This window comes from Rhyacophila brunnea, unplaced genomic scaffold, assembly GCF_057557595.1.
Source record: "Rhyacophila brunnea isolate RB1 unplaced genomic scaffold, BYU_Rbru_1.0 scaffold_13, whole genome shotgun sequence".
Classification (NCBI taxonomy): Eukaryota; Metazoa; Arthropoda; class Insecta; order Trichoptera; family Rhyacophilidae; genus Rhyacophila; species Rhyacophila brunnea.
Window position 1 is genome coordinate 28,021,905 of NW_028232785.1, and position 22,940 is coordinate 28,044,844.

Consider the following 22,940-nt stretch of genomic DNA (forward strand, 5'->3'; position numbering starts at 1 on the left):
CTCGCCGAACTAAAAGCACTCTTTACAAGTGCTCACCTACGCATCGGAAACCTGGACATTAACTCTACGAAATGAACGAGCCCTGAACATATTTGAAAGAAAAATTCTCCGCCGTATATATGGACCGATCAGGGATTGCACCAATTGGAGGAGAAGATATAATGCTGAGCTCTACGGGCTGTATGAAGATTGCAGCGCAGTTCAATCAATTAAGATTGGGAAACTGCGATGGCTAGGTCATGTGCACCGTATGAATGACAATGAACCGGCAAAGAGAGTGATGTTCAGCAATCCAATAGGACGTAGAAGAAGAGGGAGGCCAAAGATTCGCTGGTTAGATGGAGCTGCCAATGACTGCCGTATTCTGGAGGTACCAAATTGGAAAGCGGCCACACTGGATAGAGACAGGTGGAAGGAGCTGTTGGAGGAGGCCAGGACCCAGACCGGGTTGTCGCGCCCCTGATGATGATGATGTTTATCATTTTAGTCGCTTCCTTATTAACAGAAATTAAAGCATTTTGCCTTTAGAAGGGTGTTCAATATTTAGAAATAACGGACAATCAGTTGATCCAAAAAAAATATTTCGTGGTAGACGTTACGTCTCATCTAAATCAGCTTAATCGTAAACTGCAGGGGGAGGGAAACATACATTTTTGATGTAGGAAGAAGTTATTTTATTCGAAAACAAATTATCCCTTTTTGCTCAAGCCTGCTGAAACATCGCCAAGAAAATAATTCTGATATTGACATATGCTATTTTGAAAAACAACAATTTTAAATATGAGGGAAGCTTTTCCAAACAGGTTTCAGGAATTCAGAAACAGCAAAGTGACGTTAGTCTTTGTTAAAAGAATCTGTAAATGCTACGGTAAAGAAATTATTTTTCTCTCTTCAATGTTGACATTGGAAAGTTTGAAATGCAATTGCTGGATTTAAAAAATGAAGAATAATTATGGAGCTCTCAATTTGAACGTCTCTGTGCTGATACGGAAATATTGGAGAAAAACAAATATGAAAATGGTTCACAGCACAAGTAGTCTGCTTTGAAATACATACCTGGAAAAGGAAGACAATATGATGATTTTTAACACCTGGAATAGTATTCCTGACTCATAATATTATTATGACTGCAATATCTTCAAAAACACACCTAATGCACGGTTAGAAAATCACTAATCTTATACTGGAACTGTCAAATATCGAATACGGCTACTAATAACCAACGCAGAATAACGAACAACAGTATCACACAGTATTATTACTAAGGTATTATGACCGTAACAACAGCGATACCACTTCGGGCGTAAGTACGAAAAACTAAGGGATATTAGCCGTATCTATGTCAAATACGGCTAATATCCTGTAGTAAAAATGATAGTTACAACCGAATCACTTAATATTTATTGAGTTTTTTTCTCAAACTTTATAAATGCGGCTATTTCAACAATGAGATGTATACTTAATTAGCATATTTAACTGCACATACCTACACATATATTGTATTAAAATTAAACTGTCAGTGATAATAGGTGATTGCCAGCTGTTCTGCTAGGCATAGCAGCCTAAGGCGGTGTTAGACGACACTGTGAAGGCCAGACTCCTGAATAGACTACGCATATGAGTCCAAATTTATATTGGCAGTAACGATTTGCAAATCGTAAAAATGACAAATCAGCGAAATGTTAAACTGTCTGACGTGAATAAAAACTCCATCCCGAAGGAAAAACTATGGCGCCATCTATGCATACTTCACAATTATATTAAAATCCAACATCGCCAAGCTGTCTGCAAGACCTAGCGAGACAGACTGGCGACCGCCAGCTGGCTCAGCTAGTTATATAACATTTTCAGAAACAAATTACAGAAAACTCCTCCCGTACCAGGCGTAAGAGCAGATTGTAAAATTTAAGTGAATCTCTTCGTTGACACGTGATCTAAATGTGGGGTGAACATATTACCATCACGCACGTGCGGTTACGGTTACGGTACGTATACCTATTCTCTATGGTGTCCTGGCTAGATTCTGTTGAAAATATTAGCTATGCGTAAGTAAACGTGGAAACTGTCAAAATGAATAAAATTACTATTAATCAGGATTGATAATTCAAAAAATTGCATTATTGCAAAAAACATTATTGATGTTACCTTAACGAATTTAATTTTTCATTATTTTGAAAGTTTACTCTCAAAAAAATAAAAGATCGAAAAAGTCATTTATGATTTGGGCATCTGACAATTAATTTATCTACCAACCAAAAACAGTTGGATGTTTTTGTAATAATAAATAGTTGACAATATAAATGTTTATTAAAATCGAGAGATAAAAATAGAAATTGCCGTACGTAATTTGATTCAATAATTTTTTGACCCATGCTATTTCACTTTATTATTTTATTCATCGAAAACTGTGAAAACAAACAGTTTTATTCTCTTTTTCCCAATTGAAAGAACTACTCAAGTTGGCAATTTCCATTGTTGGACTTATAGAGGTTATTTTTATTCAAAATATATTGCGGAATGACGAAACCATAGACTAAATTTATCAGCATGACAGCACCTGACGTGATGGTATGTTCCACCTAATAGAAACATTTCAACGATTGGCGTAAAAGATTGCATCAAAGGCATTAAATTGAATTAAAAGTAAATAAACGTGGTGACAGCCAATTTGTGAATGCTCGAAGCAAACATTAAAAAAAAATATTACCAAGAGACAAACTCACCCGGATAACAAATTGGGTCTCGGCCGGGCTCGAAACCACCGAGACCCACCTTTAAAAGAAGGAACTAAAAAACTACCTAAAAGCACTCTTAAAGATTGATACTCCATATTATTATAACGGGGATAGACAATGTTTGTCTGGCGCCCCATATCTTAGCTAATACCACAAGGAAGGAGGAAGGAAGCCAATTTAAACAATAATTCATCGGTAACAGAGGAAAATGCATTCATCGTTTTCATAAACCTGGATGTTTTTTTTTATTAGAAAGAAAAAACATTAAAATTATCATGAAATGACAACACCCTGTGTGAGTTCTAAGAAAACTTATAAAACAACATAATATTGAAACCACACAATTTAAAAACACCTCAGAAATATATGACACGCACGGAGGCCGCGCGGCTTAAGCGTTGAACTTAGGTTTTTCGTAAAAAACAAAATCTGTTAATACAAACCTCTACTCTGTGGAGGCCATATGATCCTATTAGGATCAGACATAGTCGAAAGAAGAAATATATCTCTAGAAAAAATACTACTCCCATATTGTTATGACGAAATTAATTAGTATTTTTAGTAGTTTTTACATGAAATGCTTACTTGTCAAATTACGGTAATTATGGGTATCAGATCAATTGCGTGCCGTAATCACTTACTTACCGACACGCTTGGATCAATCCAAATTTTAGTTTTAACATGCATGCATCATTTTTTTATGATATTGAAGAAACATAACAAGAGACACGTTAAAAGCGACATGTTATAATTTCCCTGCCTTACTTTCCAACAGGGTTTAACAAAACGCACGTACAAACTAGCTTTAACATACTTCGTACAAACGAGTTCCTTATATTCATCAAATAGATTTTGGAAAAAAGTACCTGATTGGTTGTCCTTTCTTGTGCTTGAGAGCTTCTTGCAATTGCATCGACATTAGTGACCGGAAGTATACTGGTTTGAGTAAACTCCTCTTTGACGTCATTCATTTCCTCAACATCAGTGTTAGGTATTATGGTGAACGGACTTTCTGAAGAGGTCTGCAACGAAAAAAAAGCTTACTTATCATATATATATTATAACTAAATTATTTTATAAGGAAAGGAGAGTGACTTTACCAAATATCGCGTGAAAATTCAGAAGCTTCCGTTTTTGGAATTAGACTTCTTTTGGCGCGTTTAGAAAATCATATCAGAGTGTATTTTTAGCGTGTGACATGTAACACATAATTTATTTTTTCACACGAAAAAAAACGCACTCGATTGGATTCGAACCACTGATTGTTCAGTTTCCAGCCGAACGCACTAGCTTTACGCTTCAGAATGATACTGCAATCATGATGATTATATAGTATAATACTATAGTTTTGAATTGTTCCGTTGCCTTGGCAGCGAATTTATTATTGTCGGCCATTTGCAATTGCTTACGTTAACAAACTATTAAACGTCAGAGTAACAGTTGGCACCTACTTTAAAAATAAAAAACAACGAGAAACCATTATATACTTATTTTAGTAATATAAGTTAAAGTGTATTGGAATAGACCAACGGCGTTCCAATAAGCCATCCTTTTCCCTGATTCTGTAATTTAACAATATAATAATTAAGAGCTATTCGAAGAATCTAGTTTATCACAAGTTTTGTTTTTGTTTTGTTACGCCAAAGAAGTATAACTTCTAACGCGCGTACATAAGTCCACACACCGATTTTTTTTTAAATTGTTGCTTTTTTATTTTATTTCCTTTGTGTAAAACAATTTTTTCCTTTTTTTTCCCCTACCTTGTTTTTTTTTTTAATTGATTACCTACTTGTAATTTTTATTCTAAATGTCATGTTGTGAACGTCCTGAATTAATAATTTGTTATGTACTCAACGTGTTTTTTTTTTAAATAAATAAAATAATTAATTGCCAGTGAAACTATACACATACATTTGAGGGCAAATGGTTTGCTATAGCCTCGATGAAATGCATTACATTTCTATAAAGTGTTGAGACATTATTCTATCTATAGCCGCCACGCGGCGTCCCCCGGGCAATGCAGATGTGGTGTGTTTTATGACAGTATAACCGATTTGTGGCTAATAGAGAAGGGTGAAAGGCGAATTTATGGCGCCTTAAAACGAAAGGCCACTTGGCTACGGGAAGGAAAACCAAGAAAGAAAACCACACACCAACCCGTTTGGACAGCGTGGTGTATTATGTCTAAATACCCCCATAGAACACAAAAAAAAATCTCGGCCCTTGGAGGCCAACCTGATACTGATCATGGCAGTAATCAGCAAGGGAAGGCAGAGGGTGCTCAGAATCCCCGGAAAGACGGAAACGGCTGCCTACCGATGACCATTGCCACAATATAACGCGAGAACATTATCCAGCAATGCCGAACTTCTAGAGCTCGAAGAAGAGCTCGAAAAAATCCATTGGGATGTAGTCGGGTTCAGCGAGATAAGACGACAAGGAGATGATATCGTCAATCTCCACAGCAGACATGTAATCTGGACGCACAAGCGTTGTCGGATTTTTAATCCACAGACTCTAGAAAGACCACATAGTTGAATTTGATTTATCCTCAGATAGAGTACCAAGTTTAACACTTCAGCTCAGCAAAAGATACCAGATTCTGCTTTTGCAAGTTTATGCGCCCACTCAAAAACTTACCTGATGAAGAAGTGGAGAAGCTATATGAAGAAATCAGTATGTTGAAAAATAAACGGAAATATAACTTCACTATCATCGTGGTGGACATAAATGCACGAATCGGATGATGTAGCGGTCGGGCACTTCGGACATGGCACCAGGGATAGCCGAGGAGACATGTTAGTGGAGTTTGCTGAAAACCACAATCTCTAGATCATGAACTCATTCTTCAAAAAGAAGCCTTCCCAAAAATGGAGATGGCGAAGCCCAGCAAAACGAACCAGCAAAATCGAATACATCCTCACCGCCAAGAATGATATTTTTCTAGACTGCACAGTCATTAACAGATTTAATACTTGCAGCGACCGCCGAACGGTAAAGTGTAAAGTACGATTTAACTACAAACGTGAGAGATCCAAACTGATGCAGAAGCCCAGAGTCCGCAGAGGCTTGATAAGCAGAGTCGAATTCCAACAAGAGCTGGAGAACAGGCTAGCGGCCTTCCAGGCATAAAATGACCCCATCTCCCTAAAAAACATCGAGGCAATGACGAAAATCATTATATAATATTCGGAAGAGACAGAACGAGTAAGCGAACTTTCAAAGGAAACGTTGGATCTTATGAAGCTGCTTAGGAGTACGAAAAGCGAGCAACAAGTTGCAAATGATCCCGAGTACTCCACGCTGTGCAAAACTCTACGTAAAAACATACGAGAAGATCTTCGTAAGTTCAACATGAACCTTGTAGAATCAATTGTTGCATCAGGAAGGAGCTCACACAAGAAAAAGCAGCATCTATCAATAGGGAGACGGCAGATCACGACACTAAAAGCGCAAGATGGAAGTATCGTGCGTAACTGGGATCATCTACTGGACACTGTTGTAGACTTTAACAGCGCTCTATACAAAGATGACATTGACAACACTGACATCAATTCAGATCTTCTGGTGAACGGAGAATATAGAGATCCTCTTCCCCAGGTTACTACCACACAGGTGGAATATGCTATAATGTGCATGAAGAGTGCGAAAGCCCCCGGAGAAGATGGGCTGACTATCGATGTTTTCCAACGGGCCGGAAGGACGGTGAGCGAAGTGCTCGCTCGTCTGTGCACGGCTTGTCTGCACGAAGAGAATATCCCAGAGTCATGGAAAAATGCCTCCATTATTATTCTCCATAAGAAAGGCGACACTCAAAATATGAAGAACTATCGACCAATTAGTCTACTGCCAATTCTGTACAAGTTTTTCACGAAAATACTCTCAAACCGTCTCGAAACAGTTTTAGACGAGAACCAACTAAGAGAACAAGCCGGATTCAGAAGAGGCTATAGTACTATGGATCATATACAGATTGTCAGGGAAATCATAGAGCACTACCAGGAATACAAACGGCCATTATAACTTGGTTTTATAGACTATGAAAACATGTTTGATTCAATTAAACAATTCTCAATTGTAGACGCCCTTAGTAACCAAGGAATTTCCAGACGCTCCATGAACACATTGAACAGTGATACCATAGCATGCGTGAAACTCCACAAATGGTCGTGTAAATTCCCCATCAACAAAGGCGTCCGGCAAGGTGATACCATTTCACCTAAACTATTTACCGCTACTCTTGAAGACTTATTTAGGAAACTTGATTGGGAGGAAAAAGGTGTTCTAATTAATGGGGGGCACCTCAGCCACCTGCGCTTTGCAGATGATATTATAACATTCTCACAAGACCCGAAGGACCTCCAAGGTAGAATGCAAGAACTCGCAGATGTCAGTGAAACGGTCGGAATAAAGATAAATGTCTCAAAGACAAAAGTGAAGAGAAACTTCTTTTCGGACCCTGCGATTATCTGTATTAATGGCACCCAACTCAAGCAAGTCAGCAGCTAACGACACAGGACGGAAGAGAGTTGGAAGAAGCTTGGGGAGGCCTTCATCCAGCAGTGGATTGACCTCGGCTGATGGTGATGATGATAATATATTTTTGTATCGTTTTTATTTTTTAAGTCGGATCAAAAAGAGATCCTCGTCACTGGCACTCAGCTCAAACAGGTGAAAAGCTACATCTATCTGGGACAACAAGTATCTATAGATGGATGGATGTTTATTTGATGAAATTGTTCGCAGAGTAAAGCTAGGCTGGAGTGCTTTTGGCCGCCTGAATAGTGTCTTCAAGAGTAACCTTCCACTGTGCCTAAGATGCAAAGTGTTCAACCAGTGACTGCTTCCCGTGATCACATATGCATGTGAAACATGGACCCTAAGTACGTGGCAACGCAATACACAGGACCGAGAGCAGCTGGAAGAGGCCTCCATCCAGCAGTGGATAGATTCAGGCTGAAGATGATGATGATGATGATGACTTATCTGAATGTTTGGACCGATAATCCTAAATAAACATACGTAATACTGATTTCAGTAGGTACCAAGGTAAGTTTTAGCGAACACAGTATTCCTCAAGGAGGTAAAAACGATACAAATACTAAAAATATTCGCACGAACAAAAGAATAGCGTTTTGAGGCAAGGTAATTGTTCCGACAACTTTATATAGGTAGGTTTTACGTGCCAAGAGGCAATTGTTTTGTTACTATTTAAAACCCGTACGATCCAGTTCCTACTTACCTGACTCCTCATAAACATGTTTACAGTTGCATAAAGACTTGTTTAAAAACGTTTGTACAGAAAACAAAGACATTTCAGATAGGTATATTTATGCAACTGCCGACAATTTTTATTCAGACTCGGATGGAAAACGCGTGCATTTAAACTGACAAACGCACATCTGAGACACGTTTGAAAGGGAAATAATGCCGACATTATACTTACATGACAAACCGTTTTGTAATTTAAATTGGCCACAATATAAAATATTAACCAGTTGCAATGGCTACCAAATCTACCATACTTACTAAAAACATTCCAGAAAAACAATCAAGAATGTCTCGTGTTATAATAAAACTCTATGCATAATATTATTATTGTAGAGTGATGCGTCACAAAATGAAATTCAGAAAATGCGTTTTTAAAAACTAACCTCAAAACCGCAGCTGGCATCGTCGACATTCTCTCGCTTTATGTAAGTGTCCGGAATGTTTGGACGATTAGTTGACGCGTTTAACAAAGGCACTATTTCATCGTGTGAATCATTTTCATCTGGTTCGCGTTTGATATCCATTTTATCTACCTATTTGATTCGTAAATGTAAAAAAGATTGTTGTCTACACGTGGAGTAGCAGGCATTGACTAAGTAGCAGGCAAGCGTCAGGCTTGACCATAGACTAATATCTTGTGACAACAGCCGTTTTACAAAAACAAAGATTGCACTATGATTATTTGCTAACAATAATAAAAATATTATTATGTCTACAATATTCGTAAACAATAAAAAGAATGATAAAAGTATACAGGTATTGTCATTGTTCAAATAATATTATGACAAAGGAAGCATGAATAGGGTGAAAGGAGATACGTGAAAATATTCGTTTTACTCAGAGATTGGACTCCTCCCACAAAGGGTGCACACAAATATGTCAGTGCGTACTCGTTTTGTCAACCAAAGTTATATCTCAATGAAATTAGGTACACTTTGTTGCAAACGAGCCGTACTCGGACATAAAAACGCCCCACTGAGTATTTTTTTTTTATCAATACTAACCAATTTATGATAAAAGTATTTTCATTATAAAAAGTTCCCCCAATAAATACTTTATTAGGATTCGGTACCTAAGAAAGAATAATGCAAATGGAAGTACCTGAGAAGTATTTATTTATTTATAAAAATAGTATTACGGCATTACAGCTATTGTCCAATGCGCCATAATACATAGTAAATACAAATGTATAAAAATATCTTAATTACAAATAACAATAAAAAGACAGCATGTGTAAATATTAATGAAATATGATGATTAATACAATTATAAATTTAACCTATTTATTACGTCCACAAACATTATATACCTAGTTAATAAAAAACAAATCAACCTTTATGGTGCCATCAAATAAGCTAATTGCACGATACACAGCATCATGAAACATAACATCTGTCCTGCGACGATTTATCTTGAAGACCGTAGCGTTACGAGTGATATTGGTGGGAACATGAAAATTAAAATTTGCCAGTATATACGGATTGTAAATGAACCCACGAAGAAGTAAAAAGAAATGCTTTAAAAGAATAAGAAAGTATAAACAAAAAACACAATATTTTGAAATTTAAACACAAATCAGTTAATAGCAAACAGGTAAATCTTGGAATAAAAAACATGATCTTGTTTTTACGTATTGTTCTATTTAAAATAACATAGTAGGTATTATTGTTTAGATAAAACTGTTGAATAAAATAAAAAAATTAAGTACTCAGTTTGTAATTACAAACCAAAAAAAAGTTTATTATATTCTATATATTTACACAAATGTGTATTTTACATAATATAAGTATTTTATAAATATTTTATGAAATAAAAATATCGTTTTTGACATAATATTTATAAAACTACTTGTTTATATTATAAACTTGCTAGACACAAAATACATGTAGGTTTGTTGTAAATATGATTATATAGTTAATTACAATATCTTATCTATTTAACATAGGTAATATTTAATGAAAAGTTTGACACTTTTCGGGATACCCACGCAAGCACCACGCACTAGCAGCGTAGACGGCGATCCCCATATAAATGGCGCAGTAGGCGATCTTAAGCGCCTTTACTTTTAAGGGCCATACGGCCCACCGTCTGGAAGGCCCTCCCAACCTTATAGACTTGGGTAAAGGCGTGGTGATAGAAATTTAACATAGTGTCCATTTGGACGACCAGGTAGGTGACGATCTTTGACACTTTCACTCTTGTGTCACCGAAGTGGACTGTGGGCGACCGCTTACAATTTAGTCCTCCGTACAGCTTAGTCTAATAATAATTATTAATACGCACGCCTCTTTCAAAACGCCGGCGATGTACCTACGTAGTAAAGAAATATTTTAAAAATTATACCTACTAGATTTTGTTTTCTACGAGAAATGGATGTCAGCCCTTGCTCAACCTATTGGGTCCATATCCTAACAGACACAAATTGAAAAAGAATATGTGTATTTGCCAGAACCAGGATTTGAACCTGGGACCCACGGCGTTATAGTCCTACGCTTAAGCCGCGCGGCCACCGTGGGTGTAGGTACCTAGTAAGTTATAATTTTTCGAGCAAGGCGAAAATTCTCAGAAATGCCAGCGCGCAGCGAAGGGTAAGCTTTGAGACCCAGGTTCCTACAAGCTTCGGGTATGTATGTCATAGGTGCGAAGCAAGCCTTTTTTGTCATTTTTTTCAGTGTCATAGTTTGCAGTACCTAGTGACATACTCCTGGACTTCCCGTCTTCAATGGGGAGCCGGAATAAAGTTTGTAGGCCTAAACGTGCAGCTTGGCCACATACCTAGTCAATTAACAGAATAGGAAAGACTTATGACGTATCATTTGGCTATCTGGATAAAAAGGAATATGTTAGATTTAGAATACTAATTACAATATGTACCGGTAGTCCCAGAAGTACCTGACCTGACGTATAGATAGCAGTTCTTGTTTGAAAATAGTGACCATGATAGAAAGTACCAACCTTATAAAGCCTAAGTTTGAAGTTTGACGATGCTACGTTGTTCAGTAATTAGTTGTCAGCCATCAACAGTGAACGCTCTCAGTGAATATGTAAACATGGAAAAAATTGGTCAAATTTGTGTGATACAATACTTTCATTTGAAAGGCTTCAGTTCAACCAATATCAAAGCGGCGCTAGATTCTACTCTGGAGGTGTCTGCTCCTTTGTTTACAACAGTAACATATTGGTTGGGTGAGTTTAAATGAGGCTGTATGAGCTGCCAAGACGAACATCGCAGTGGTCGACCAAATGGGCTGGTGACAATATCAGAAATGGTGACGAACATACACAACATGGTATTGGATGAACGTCGACTGAAATTGCGCAAGCTAGTAGACGTGGTAGTCATTTAAAAAAGTGCTGTAGGTACATCACGTATTGACTGAAAGTTTTGACATGAAAAAGCTGTGCGCAAGGTGGGTGCCGCGATTACTCACAATGGAAGAAATACACCATCGTGAGGATGTTTCAATCGAGTGTTTGGCAAAGTTTACACCAATAAAGCAGTGTTTTTGGGTCTATTCATAACCATGGATGAAACATGGGTCCATCACTTCACACCTGAGACGAAAAAACAGTCAAAATAATCGACTGAAAGGGGAGACTCGGCTCCAAAGTAGGGGAAGACAGTTCCATCTGCAGGCAAGTTAATGGCGTCAGTTTTTTGGGATGCGCGTGGGGTAATTCTCATTGATTATCTTCAACAGAAAATCAATCAACGGCGTGTATTATGCAAAATTATTGCAGCGTTAAAGTGAAGTAATCAAGAAAAAAACCGCATTTGACGAATAATATAGTTTTGTTTCATCAGGACAATTTATCAGTCCATACATCCGTAATCGCGATGGCCAAAATCAATGAGTTAAAGTTCGAAATGCTTCCTTACGCACCCTATTCGCCATATTTAGCCCCCTCGGATTATTTTCAGTTTCTAAACATGAAAAATGGCTTGGTGGTAAAAGATTTGCCAACAATGAAGAGGTGGGGTCGGCGGTTGATAGCTATTTTGAGGAGCTCAATGATTCTCACTATAAACAGGGTATCAAAGCTATTGAACATCGCTGGACAAGGTGTTTCGACCTAAAAGGAGACTACGTAGAGAAATAAAAAAAAAATCCCAATTTTTTTGTGTTTTCTTTGTAAGGTCGGGTACTTCTGGGACCACCCTCGTACCTAGATATAAAATTTTAAACCAATAGCTTTAAGTATTATATTAAAGATTCATAGCATTAAAATTGTAATTAATTTTGTAGTAGGAATAGCTTGTAAATCTATGTTAGATTTTTAATGGGTTTAAAAGAGATGCATGTAAAAGAATATGTAAGAGTGGAAGAGAGTTAGCATGAATGTTCTTTTGCGGTAACTGTACTCGCCAAATTATCACGCGAACGATTTAAAACATTTAAAAGTCAGTCGAAAAAAAATGTAATCACGAGCAGACGTAGAGTTCGCAAACTCTCACTTCAAAAATTAAATTAATGTCGACCATTAATTATTAGAATATAAGTGGTATTATGATATTAGTTAATTAAGGAACTATAGAAACGATAAAAATAAATACCTACATGTCACTGTTTAACATAAGTTTATTTCTTGTAAAAAAAATAATAACCATTAAAATACAAAGCAACTAATTTTGTGAATCCTGAGTTCAACCAATACCCTGAGCTAGCCTAGAACTCGGGATATCTTACTAGGTATTATATTTTTCTTGTCAGGAGTTGACCTGGCCCCCAAAAAAATGATTCATTCGGGCCTTGTCTCTCGCGTCGGTTTCTCGGAGCCGATGCGCTTCCGCGCGAATTTGTTTATTTTTTAAATATGTTTGTTAAATTTGCTTAAATATACATAATCTACACTGTAACTTGCTGTATCTAATCAATGAATAAATCTCATAAAATACCTACTTCGTTATTCTTTAAATCCGCGTTGTCAATCAAGCATGTCCCCGAAAGCAGAGCAGCAAGACAAATTCTACTTACCTCATCTGCACACTAATAAAGGTCCGGGTAGGGTACCAGAACCTACGTCAGACCCTCCCGCATCTTTCGGAGATGACAATGTTAATGCAGCGCTTCGTCTCTCTGAAACAATTCTGCAACCACGTAGGTATATCTTAATAATTTGCTTACAAAAAAGCTGCAGCAGATGTGGCACGAGTCAAAGTTGTAATTTAAAAAACTATGTTATGTGGTCTGAAATTTTAGTAAAGATACCATTTATCATAGTATGGTTGTCTGCTTGGTATAAGGTTGTCTGCAAACGACATATTCTACTAGAGAAGTCCTAACATTTGCAATGGAAGAAGACTGCCTATTATAATAATATGTATATGAGGTTGTCCAATCTATTCCCTATAAAGGCCAATATCAGCAGAACTTCATTTTAAATAAATGGTGTATCACAAAATTTTCAAATATGCTTGGCAGTTGTATATAAATTCCCATAATGATTTTATATAATATTTATCGTTTATCCTCCCATGTTTTTGTTTCCCATGGCCACGAATAGCTTAAATTCAAGAAAAATTATTTAACCTCACTTTATTTTGCGATGACCGCAAGATTTATTTAATATTATCTCAGCAACAAGACCTTTTATATTCTCATAACTCGTTCATTGTCACATACGGCTGATTTGATTATTGCATCGATCCAGCGCCTTTTGGCTAACCTCTACGTATGTCTATGTCTTTTGGGGCCTACCACTGGATGATGGGAAATGTGCACTTATATTCTTCGAATAATATGCAGCCCGCGAAACGGAAAGTTTTACAAACCAGACAACTCGATATTTTATTTATCTATCCGAAAATATGAAATAAATGTTTTTTTTTCGTTTTTACTGTGAACACAATATAAACATTGTATTTTAAGATGGACTAAGTAGTTTATCGTTAGGGCAGTGTTAACTCCAGTCAAGTCAGAGAGGAAAAAGATGCTTTCTCTTCTCGCTCAGGATGGTGGTGTTTGACATCGTCTGTCATTTCGACTAGCAAGTGAACATTAATACACCGAAATGGTCGAAAAGGGCGATTTTTATTTGTAGAATACTTGGGGCTTAGTTTTATATAATTTCAAAACTTTAGCGGAGATCGAAATATATGTTTATAAACTAACTTTTAAAATGCTTCTTTTCTTCTGCGTATTCGCGCCAAGATCCTTTGCTTACCGATCCCGCCGCCGCAATAATTTAGCGCTGTGCACGGGTCACTTAATGAACAATGCCAGTAACTTTTATTTTTGACGTATTTGAATTTACAGCATTGGTGGTTTTATTATTATTTATTTTCGCAAATAACCCTTACTATGTGTCGGCTTGATAATGGTACGGCCCTCTCTAGATCCACAGAGACATCCTCAAATGGGGTTCATTCGGGGGTGTAGCAGCTTGCTTACTACAGGATATTAAAACATTTTTTTTAATAAACTAATTTATTAGAATTGGACAAACACTTAAAATTCATATTAAAAGTTTAATACAATCAGATGATATTTAATATATTTTTATTTGTACAGTTATTTATTGAGAAAAAGACAGTTAGAATGTAATAACGACATAGTTAAAATTACAGAACGACAGTTACTTAACCATTTTTTTTCACAGATGGGTAATAATAGTTATATCAACATGGGTCATACGAGTTGAAAAAATAGAAAAAAACTATAAAAACTAGGACAAATACAAAATACACTTGAAAATAGCACATAAAACAAAAACCTACAAAGAATCAACAAAAATATAACATTCGTGACCAAATTCTTTCGTTCTACGCGAAATTTTTAGGTACGAAATATTATGTTGCCAAACGTCATGCACAAAAATTTTACCAAGTCCACTTTCATTTCTGCAAAAATGATTGGATTTTGTTTTGTTCAGATCATTTTTTGGTCAGAAGTCAGAGTATAATACAAGACAAATGTATAAGACTTATTTTAAAACTAATAAAATAAAATGCTTGTTGATATAAAAGCAGGTGGTTTGACTATAGAAAAGTTTAGTGACTAAGCAGAGAATACAGATGATTTTAATCCAACGAATATTAATTATTATGCTTATTGGACTGTTTCTGTACGAGTGGCAGTCAGCTACATTCAGCAAACTAACTGCATTTCAATTGATTTTAAACTTAATAAACGTTTTGATGATTCTTTGAAGTTCTCAATACTATACATTTCCAATCATATCGCTTAAAACTATTTTACATACTTTTAATTTACTAGATGTCAAAGATATATAATCAAAGAATCGCAATTAAAAGATTTCTATCTATTATGAATCATTAAATGATTGTTTAAGTTACCGTAATTGCTACATTTGTACTCACATTAACTCATTTGAAAGGATTTTCACAACTATGAACCATTTCATGTATATTTAAGTTAGCGGATTGCATACATCTGTAATCACATAAAAAGCATTTGAAAGGTTTTTTGCGACTACGAATCATTTTATGTATTTTAACTTACTAGGAATCTCAATTAAATTGTTTCTGTCCATTATGAAACATTGAATGTATTAGGATAGCGGCCTCATTACATTTGTATTAACACGAATGGTCAGTGAAAGCCTTTTCACCACTATGAATCTTTTTATGTTTCTTTAAATTATTTGACTGATTACACCTGTAATCACATAAATCGCATTTGTAAGGCTTTTCGCCACTATGAACCATTTTATGTATCTTTAAATCAGCGGACCGATAACTCCTATAATCACATAAATCGCATTTGAAAGGCTTTTCGCCACTATGAATTTTTTTATGTTTCTTTAAATTATTGGACTGATTACACCTGTAATCACATGAATCACATTTGTAAGGCTTTTCGCCACTATGACTCATTTTATGTATCCTTAAGCGATCTGACTGATAACATTTATAATCACATGAATCACATTTGTAAGGTTTTTCGCCATTATGCCTCATTTTATGTATCTTTAAGCTAGCGGACTGATTACATTTATAATCACATGAATCGCATTTAAAAGGCTTTTCGCCACTATGGACCATTTTATGCACCTTCAGGCTGGAGACATGATTACATCTGTAATCACATGAATCGCATTTGAATGGTTTCTCACCACTATGAAACATTTTATGTATCTTTAAATTAGCGGACTGATTACACCTGTAATCGCATGAATCGCATTTGTAAGGCTTTTCGCTACTATGCCTTATTTTATGTATCTTTAAGTTTGCGGACTGGTTACATTTATAATCACATGAATCGCATTTAAAAGGCTTTACGCCACTATGGACCATTTTGTGCACTTTTAGGTTAGAAACATGATTACATCTGTAATTACAAAAATCGCATTTGAATGGCCTCTCACCACTATGAACCATTTTATGTTTCTTTAAAGCAGTAGACTGATTACACCTGTATTCACATGAATCGCATTTGTAAGGCTTTTCGCCACTATGCCTATTTTTATGTTTCTTTAAATTAGTGGACCAAATACACCTGAAATCACATGAATCGCATTTAAAAGGCTTTTCGCCACTATGAACCATTTTATGTTTCTTTAAATCAGTGGATTGATTACACCTGTAATAGCATGAGTCGCATTTGAATAGCTTTTCGCCACTAAGAACCATTTTATGTATCTCTAAAAGACCTGGACGACTAAATTTTGTTATTTTTTGGTTGCTATTATTCAAAACGGATCTCTTGTTTTTAATTTTATCTTGATCGTTATCATATGTAGTAACGTTATGCACAATCTTGTGATTGATAAGAATTTTTTCAGATGAGAAAAAAGCAAAGCACATTCCACACACAAAATTCTTGTAATAAAATGAAAGTCGATTTAACACAAGACAGACTTCTTGAGTTGCAAGGGCAATTTCTTTTTTGATATCATGGTCGTGGATCTCGATTTCATCATACGGCAGAGCGGATTGAATGTCAACCATGTCAGGTTGGGTGTGCTGAAATTGATGCAATTTAATTTTCTCGGAGATTTCTTTGGATCTTACTACAGATAATCCATTATGTTGAATGCCATTTGAATCGGTTTCCTTTTCTTGTTTCAAGATTAATGGCATCACCTGAAAATCAAAATAAACATTAGTGAAAACATTAAAGTCAAAAAAAAATCGCAACAATTTGACAATATCACAGGTGAAAACTATATTCTTATATTTATATTATAAATATATTTAAGTAAATCATTATATAACATCATCGTAAGAGCAGATTGTAAAATTTCAGTGAATCTCTTTGTTGACACGTGATCTAAATATGGGGTGAACATATTAACATCATACACGCTCAGTTACGGTACGTATACTTATTCTCTATGGTGTCCTGGCAAAATTCTGTTCAAAATATAAGCTATGCTTAAGTCATTTTTACTTATACACACGTCGAAACTGTTAAAATTAATTGAAATAACCATGAATCAGGAATGATAATTTCAAAAAATTGAATTATTTAAAAAACATTATTGATGTTACCATAACGAATTTATTTTTTCGTTATTTTCAAAGTTTTCCCACAATAAAATAAAAGTCATTTATGATTTGGGTATCTGACAATTTATTTATCTACAAAAAAAAAACAGTTGGTTGCTTTTGTAATAATAAATAGTTGCCAATATAGAAATGTTTATTAAAAAAGAGCGAGCAAAAATAGAAATTGCCATACCTACGAAATTTGATTCAATAATTGCTTGACCCATGCTCTTTTCACTTCATTATATCTGTACCTCTAATTAGTATTTTTTTAGTAGTTTTTACATGAAATGCTTATTTGTCAAATAACGGTAATTTTGGGTATCTGATCAATTGCGTGCTGTAATTACTTACCTACCGACACGCTTGGATCAATCCAAATTTTAGTTATAACATACTTGCAACATTTTTTATGATATTTAACAAACATATTAAGAAAACACCCCCCTTTCCCTCCCGAGTGCGCAGAGTGGTATTAATACCGATAGAACACTTAACCTTTTTACATGTAAATTGTACGCATTACATTTCACCGTAGCACAGACCATCGTGAGCTTTCTTATCAGAAAGAGATGACCGTATATTATATATGGTCATCTCTTTTTTCATAGCCGATTTTGGCAATATTCATGAATTCAAGAATGAAAACCTAACCGAACCCAACAAATAATTCAGTATATTTGCTATTTGCAAAACTTGTTTGCCGCTGGCCTATTGTAAACTGACAAGAGCCGTGTTTTGGTTCGGCATGAATTTTATCTCAGTACTAAAGGACCCAAAGAGGTTTGACTGTCTTTAATATAAGACCATATATTTCCGAAACAACATTTCATGGTAAAGTGTGATACGTTGAACTGCATACGTACAAATTTCCGGACACGTTAAGTGATATTAGGATTTCAGTGCCTGACTTTCAAATAGGATTTAAAAAGACGCACGTACAACTGAGCACAATGAGCAAATAATACATTTTAAATAATACTGAGCCGCTATTCTGACAAGACGTGCAAGTCTGCGCTCTAAGTTTAAATTCAATAATTCACTTATAAAACTGCATTACAATGTCTAAAAACATCGTCAATACTGTGGAAAATGTGGATTTGTTGTGTATTATAAGAAAGCAGTCAGAAATGATTGCCATTTTGTTAAAAAAGGTAGAATCAATCGAAAAAATTCTAACCGATCACCAAATTTATAATAAAAATAAATCAGTGTCAATAAAAACTGCAATTAAGCCCAGTGTAATTAAGCCCAGTGCAATTGTAGTTGACGCACCATTGCCAGCGACATCGCCTACACCGGCAGCGCGTGCACTAGCGAAAGACACTGTTTGCTTCTCGCTCTCGCCTCCTGTGCCGGCACCGCGAACAACACCGCCACCAACCTATGCAAGGACGACACGGTCGCAATCTCGTCCAACTCTCATTCAGAGGACTAACATTCCCTCACACAGAATAAATCTGCAGAGGGGGTGGAAGTTTGAAGGGGGAAACTTCGATTTACTTTACTCATTAATGGGTGAGGTAGATTGGAGTGAGTTGTATGAAATTTGTGACGTAAATGACGCGGTACAGCACTTTTACAACATTGTTTATAATATTTTTGACCAGTGTTTTACAAGGAAGTCGCCATGTCATGGTGGAAGGCGATACCCGAGGAGGTTTTCTCGGGAAATTGTCAGGGACATTAGGGTCAAACATTATTACAATATAACTTGGAAGACTAAGCATATTCAGCAAGACTATGAAATGTTTAGTCTTTATCGCTCAAGAGTGCGGCAAGCTGTTCGACTGGCCTATCGAGCGCATATAGAAACGGTAGAAAATTGCATCCGCGAAAATTCTAAATCGTTTTGGGACTATGTTAAATCTTTAAGAAGGGATGGTGGGTTTGCCAATTCAATGAGTTGGAAAGGCGAAAAGGTGACCGGATCTGGAGTGGCAGAGGCATTTGCCGGTCACTTTAGGTCTGTCTACGCAAGTAGTAGTCCGAATCTGGATGTTGCCTCAACGTCAAGAAAACCATCACGCGGTGCCCAATCTATTGATATCCTTCCGATTGATGTTGCTATTGTGTTTAGGTTCATTAAAAAGCTAAAGAACACACGATCTTTAGGGCCGGATAATCTCCCAACTTTTTTTTAAAGGGGTGTATTGACTTTGTCAAAGGCCCGCTTTCATATATATTTAATCTTGTGATGGAGACGGGTATCTTTCCTGAATTGTGGAAGATGTCAAAGGTTACTCCAATCCATAAGAGTGGTGCTGAGTCATCAGTGGAGAACTACAGGCCGGTGGCTGTTCTCTCGGCACCCGCAAAAGTTCTTGAGATGATCATGCATAACATGATTTATCCAAAAATTGAGTCATTTATAATGAATGAGCAGCATGGATTTAGAGTTGGCCGATCAACGGAAACTAACCTGATGGTATTTGTAGATTATGTGTCGTCAGCACTAGATAGAGGCCACCAGGTTGACTGTTCCTACAATGACTTCTCAAAAGCGTTTGACAGAGTCGATCACGACATCCTGTTGGAAAAACTCCAACTAATTGGATTGTCCGATCGTTTTCTGAAGTTATTCGGGAGCTATTTTAGGAATCGTCAACAATACGTATCGTATGGCGTCTATCAGTCACAGATGTTCAATACATTTTCTGGTGTCCCTCAGGGCTCAAACTTGGGGCCATTGCTGTTTACGATTTTTATAAATGACATAGCAACGGTCATTAAAAATGCTATGTTTTTGTTGTTCGCTGATGACCTGAAACTCTTCATGGAAGTTGTCACCTTGGACGATTGTCGTCAACTCCAACTTGATATAGACAATATATTAGATTGGGGCAGGCGTAACAAACTGGACTTCAATATTGAAAAATGCAATATTTTATCATTTACCAGAGCCTCGCGAGTATTATTTTTCCAATATTCGATGCATGGCAGAGTTCTTTCGCGAATACCATCTGTAAGGGATCTTGGCATTACGTTTGACAGTAAGCTGTCATTTAGTGGTCATATAGCTATCATTTGTAAAAAGGCGCTACAAATGTTGGGCTTCGTCTTGCGTACTTCCCGGGTCTTTTTGGATGTTACTGTATTAAAAATTCTTTATAATTCTTTAGTGAGAAGCCGGCTTGAGAGTGGGTCGATTGTTTGGGCCCCGCATCAGTTGAAATATGACCTTATGGTGGAGCGAGTTCAAAAGAAATTTTTGAGACTCCTTTATTTGAGGTTATATGGATACTATCCGTGGCTTTATCCAACTGACTTTCTCTTAGGTATGCTAACATACTGTAGTTTAAGTGCTAGAAGATATCAATATTTGGCCACGTATTTTTTTCGACTAATACGTGGTGTGAATGAGAACTCTGCCATTCTTGGTAATATTGACTTGTGTGTCCCTGATAACTATCTTAGATATCGGGAGCATCAGTTGTTTGTTCTCCCAAGGAGCAGAACTAACCTGCCATTGGTGATGCCAATTGGTAGAGCAATAACTCTGTTCAACCAAATTGCTTCGGATGTTGATATATTCCATCTACGTGAGAATGAGTATAGGTGGACGTTATTTTATAAATTCTTAAAATAGGGTCTGCTTAACTCATCCGGTGTACTTCCTTGTACCTATATACTTCATATTTTTTGTATTTACACATTTATACTATAGAATAACTTAATATTGCATAATTACAATATTACATAATACTTCTTTAATAATATTTATTTGTTTCTAAATGTCATGTTGTGAACGTCTTAAACTTATAATTTGTAATGTCCACAATATGTAAAATAAATTAAAATTGAATTGAATTGAATACTTGGTAGAAACGAGTTCCTTATATTCATCAAATTAATAGATTTTGGAAATAGGTACCTGATCGATAGTCCTTTCTTGTGCTCGAGAGCTTCCTGCAATTGCATCGACATTAGTGACCGGAAGTATACTGGTTTGAGTAAACTCCTCTTTGACGTCATTCATTTCCTCAAAATCAGTTATAGGTATTATGGTGAACGGATTTTCTGAAGAGGTCTGCAACGAAAAAAATAAAAAGCGTACTAATCATATATATATTATAATTAAATTGTTTTATCAGGTATTCCACAAGGAGGTAAAAACGATACACATACTTCAAATATTCGCACGAACAAAAGAATAAAGGAAAGTCGTTTTGAGGTTAGATAACTGTTCTGACAACTTTATATAGGTAGGTATTACGTGCCGATAGAAAATGGTTCTGTTAGTATTTGAAATCCGTACGACCCGGATCCTACATACCTGATACCTCATAAACATGTTTAACAGTTGCATAAAGACATGTTTACAAACGTTTGTACAGAAAACAAAGACATTTGAGATATATTTATGAGACTGCAGACAATTTGTATTCAACCTCGGATAGAAAACGTGTGCATTTAAACTGACAAACGCACATCTGAGACATGTTTGCAAGGGAAATAATGCCGACATTATACTTACATGACAAACCATTTTGTGATTTAAATTGGCCACAATATAAAATATTAATCAATTGCAATGGCTACCAAATCTACCGTACTTCCTAAAAACATTCCAGAAATACAATCATGAATGTCTCGTGTTATAATAAAACTCTATGCATAATAATATTATTATTATAGAGTGATGCGTCACAATTTTAAAAACTAACCTCAAAACCGCAGCTGGCATCGTCGACATTCTCTCGCTTTATGTAAGTGTCCGGAACGTTTAGACGTTTTGTTGACGCATTTAACAAAGGCACTATTTCAGCGTGTGAATCATTTTCATCTGGTTCGCGTTTGATATCCATTTTATGTATCTATTTAATTCGTAAATGTAAAAAAGATTGTCGTCTACACGTGGAGTAGCAGGCATAGACTAAGTAGCAGAGCAGCCATCAGGCTTGACCATAGACTAAACTAGATAGTGTGACAATAGCCGTTTTACAAAAACAAAGCCATATTATGAACAAAATAATAATTAGACAATTTGTAATTACGAATAACAAAAAAAAAAGATTATATTACTTACATATTTATACAAATGTGTATTTTACATATAAGTATTTTGTAATTATTCGCTATTGACTCTGAAGTCCCTTGAGATGTTGATCGTATTTTTTGCCTTGTGTTTTCTGTGCTGGCCCCTTTTTACCCCTTTTTCTTCTCGATTATTCTCCTCTCTGGTTGTTCATCTTGTTTTACCGGCTGGCAGGACTGACGCTTGTATCGTGGCGTGCTTTGTCTATGGTTATTCGATCCAGTCGGTAAGCTAAGGGAAACAGTTAGATCACTGGACAACAAGGTATCACAATTTTTTTCAATCTTGACCCAACAGGGTCTGCCTGCAGTGGTGCCTACTCCGCAGACGCCGATGGTAAACATCGACTCTCCGGTAAGTTTTTTACGGCCACCCGCAAGGCCTGAAACAGCGGAAAAACCCAACAGGATTCCGTTGCCTATATTTAGTGTCGTAGTTCAGGAGC

General features: G+C 36.2%; 1 protein-coding gene across 1 annotated transcript; it reads left to right on the forward strand.

The window, feature by feature from the left end:
• Positions 1 to 5,975: 5,975 nt before the first annotated feature.
• On the forward strand, positions 5,976 to 18,895 carry LOC147077148 (uncharacterized). Its single transcript, XM_085941007.1, has 2 exons — positions 5,976 to 6,499; positions 18,742 to 18,895. Exons 1-2 carry the CDS (start codon positions 5,976 to 5,978, stop codon positions 18,893 to 18,895), a joined length of 678 nt encoding a protein of 225 aa, XP_085797133.1.
• The last annotated feature ends 4,045 nt before the right edge of the window (positions 18,896 to 22,940 follow it).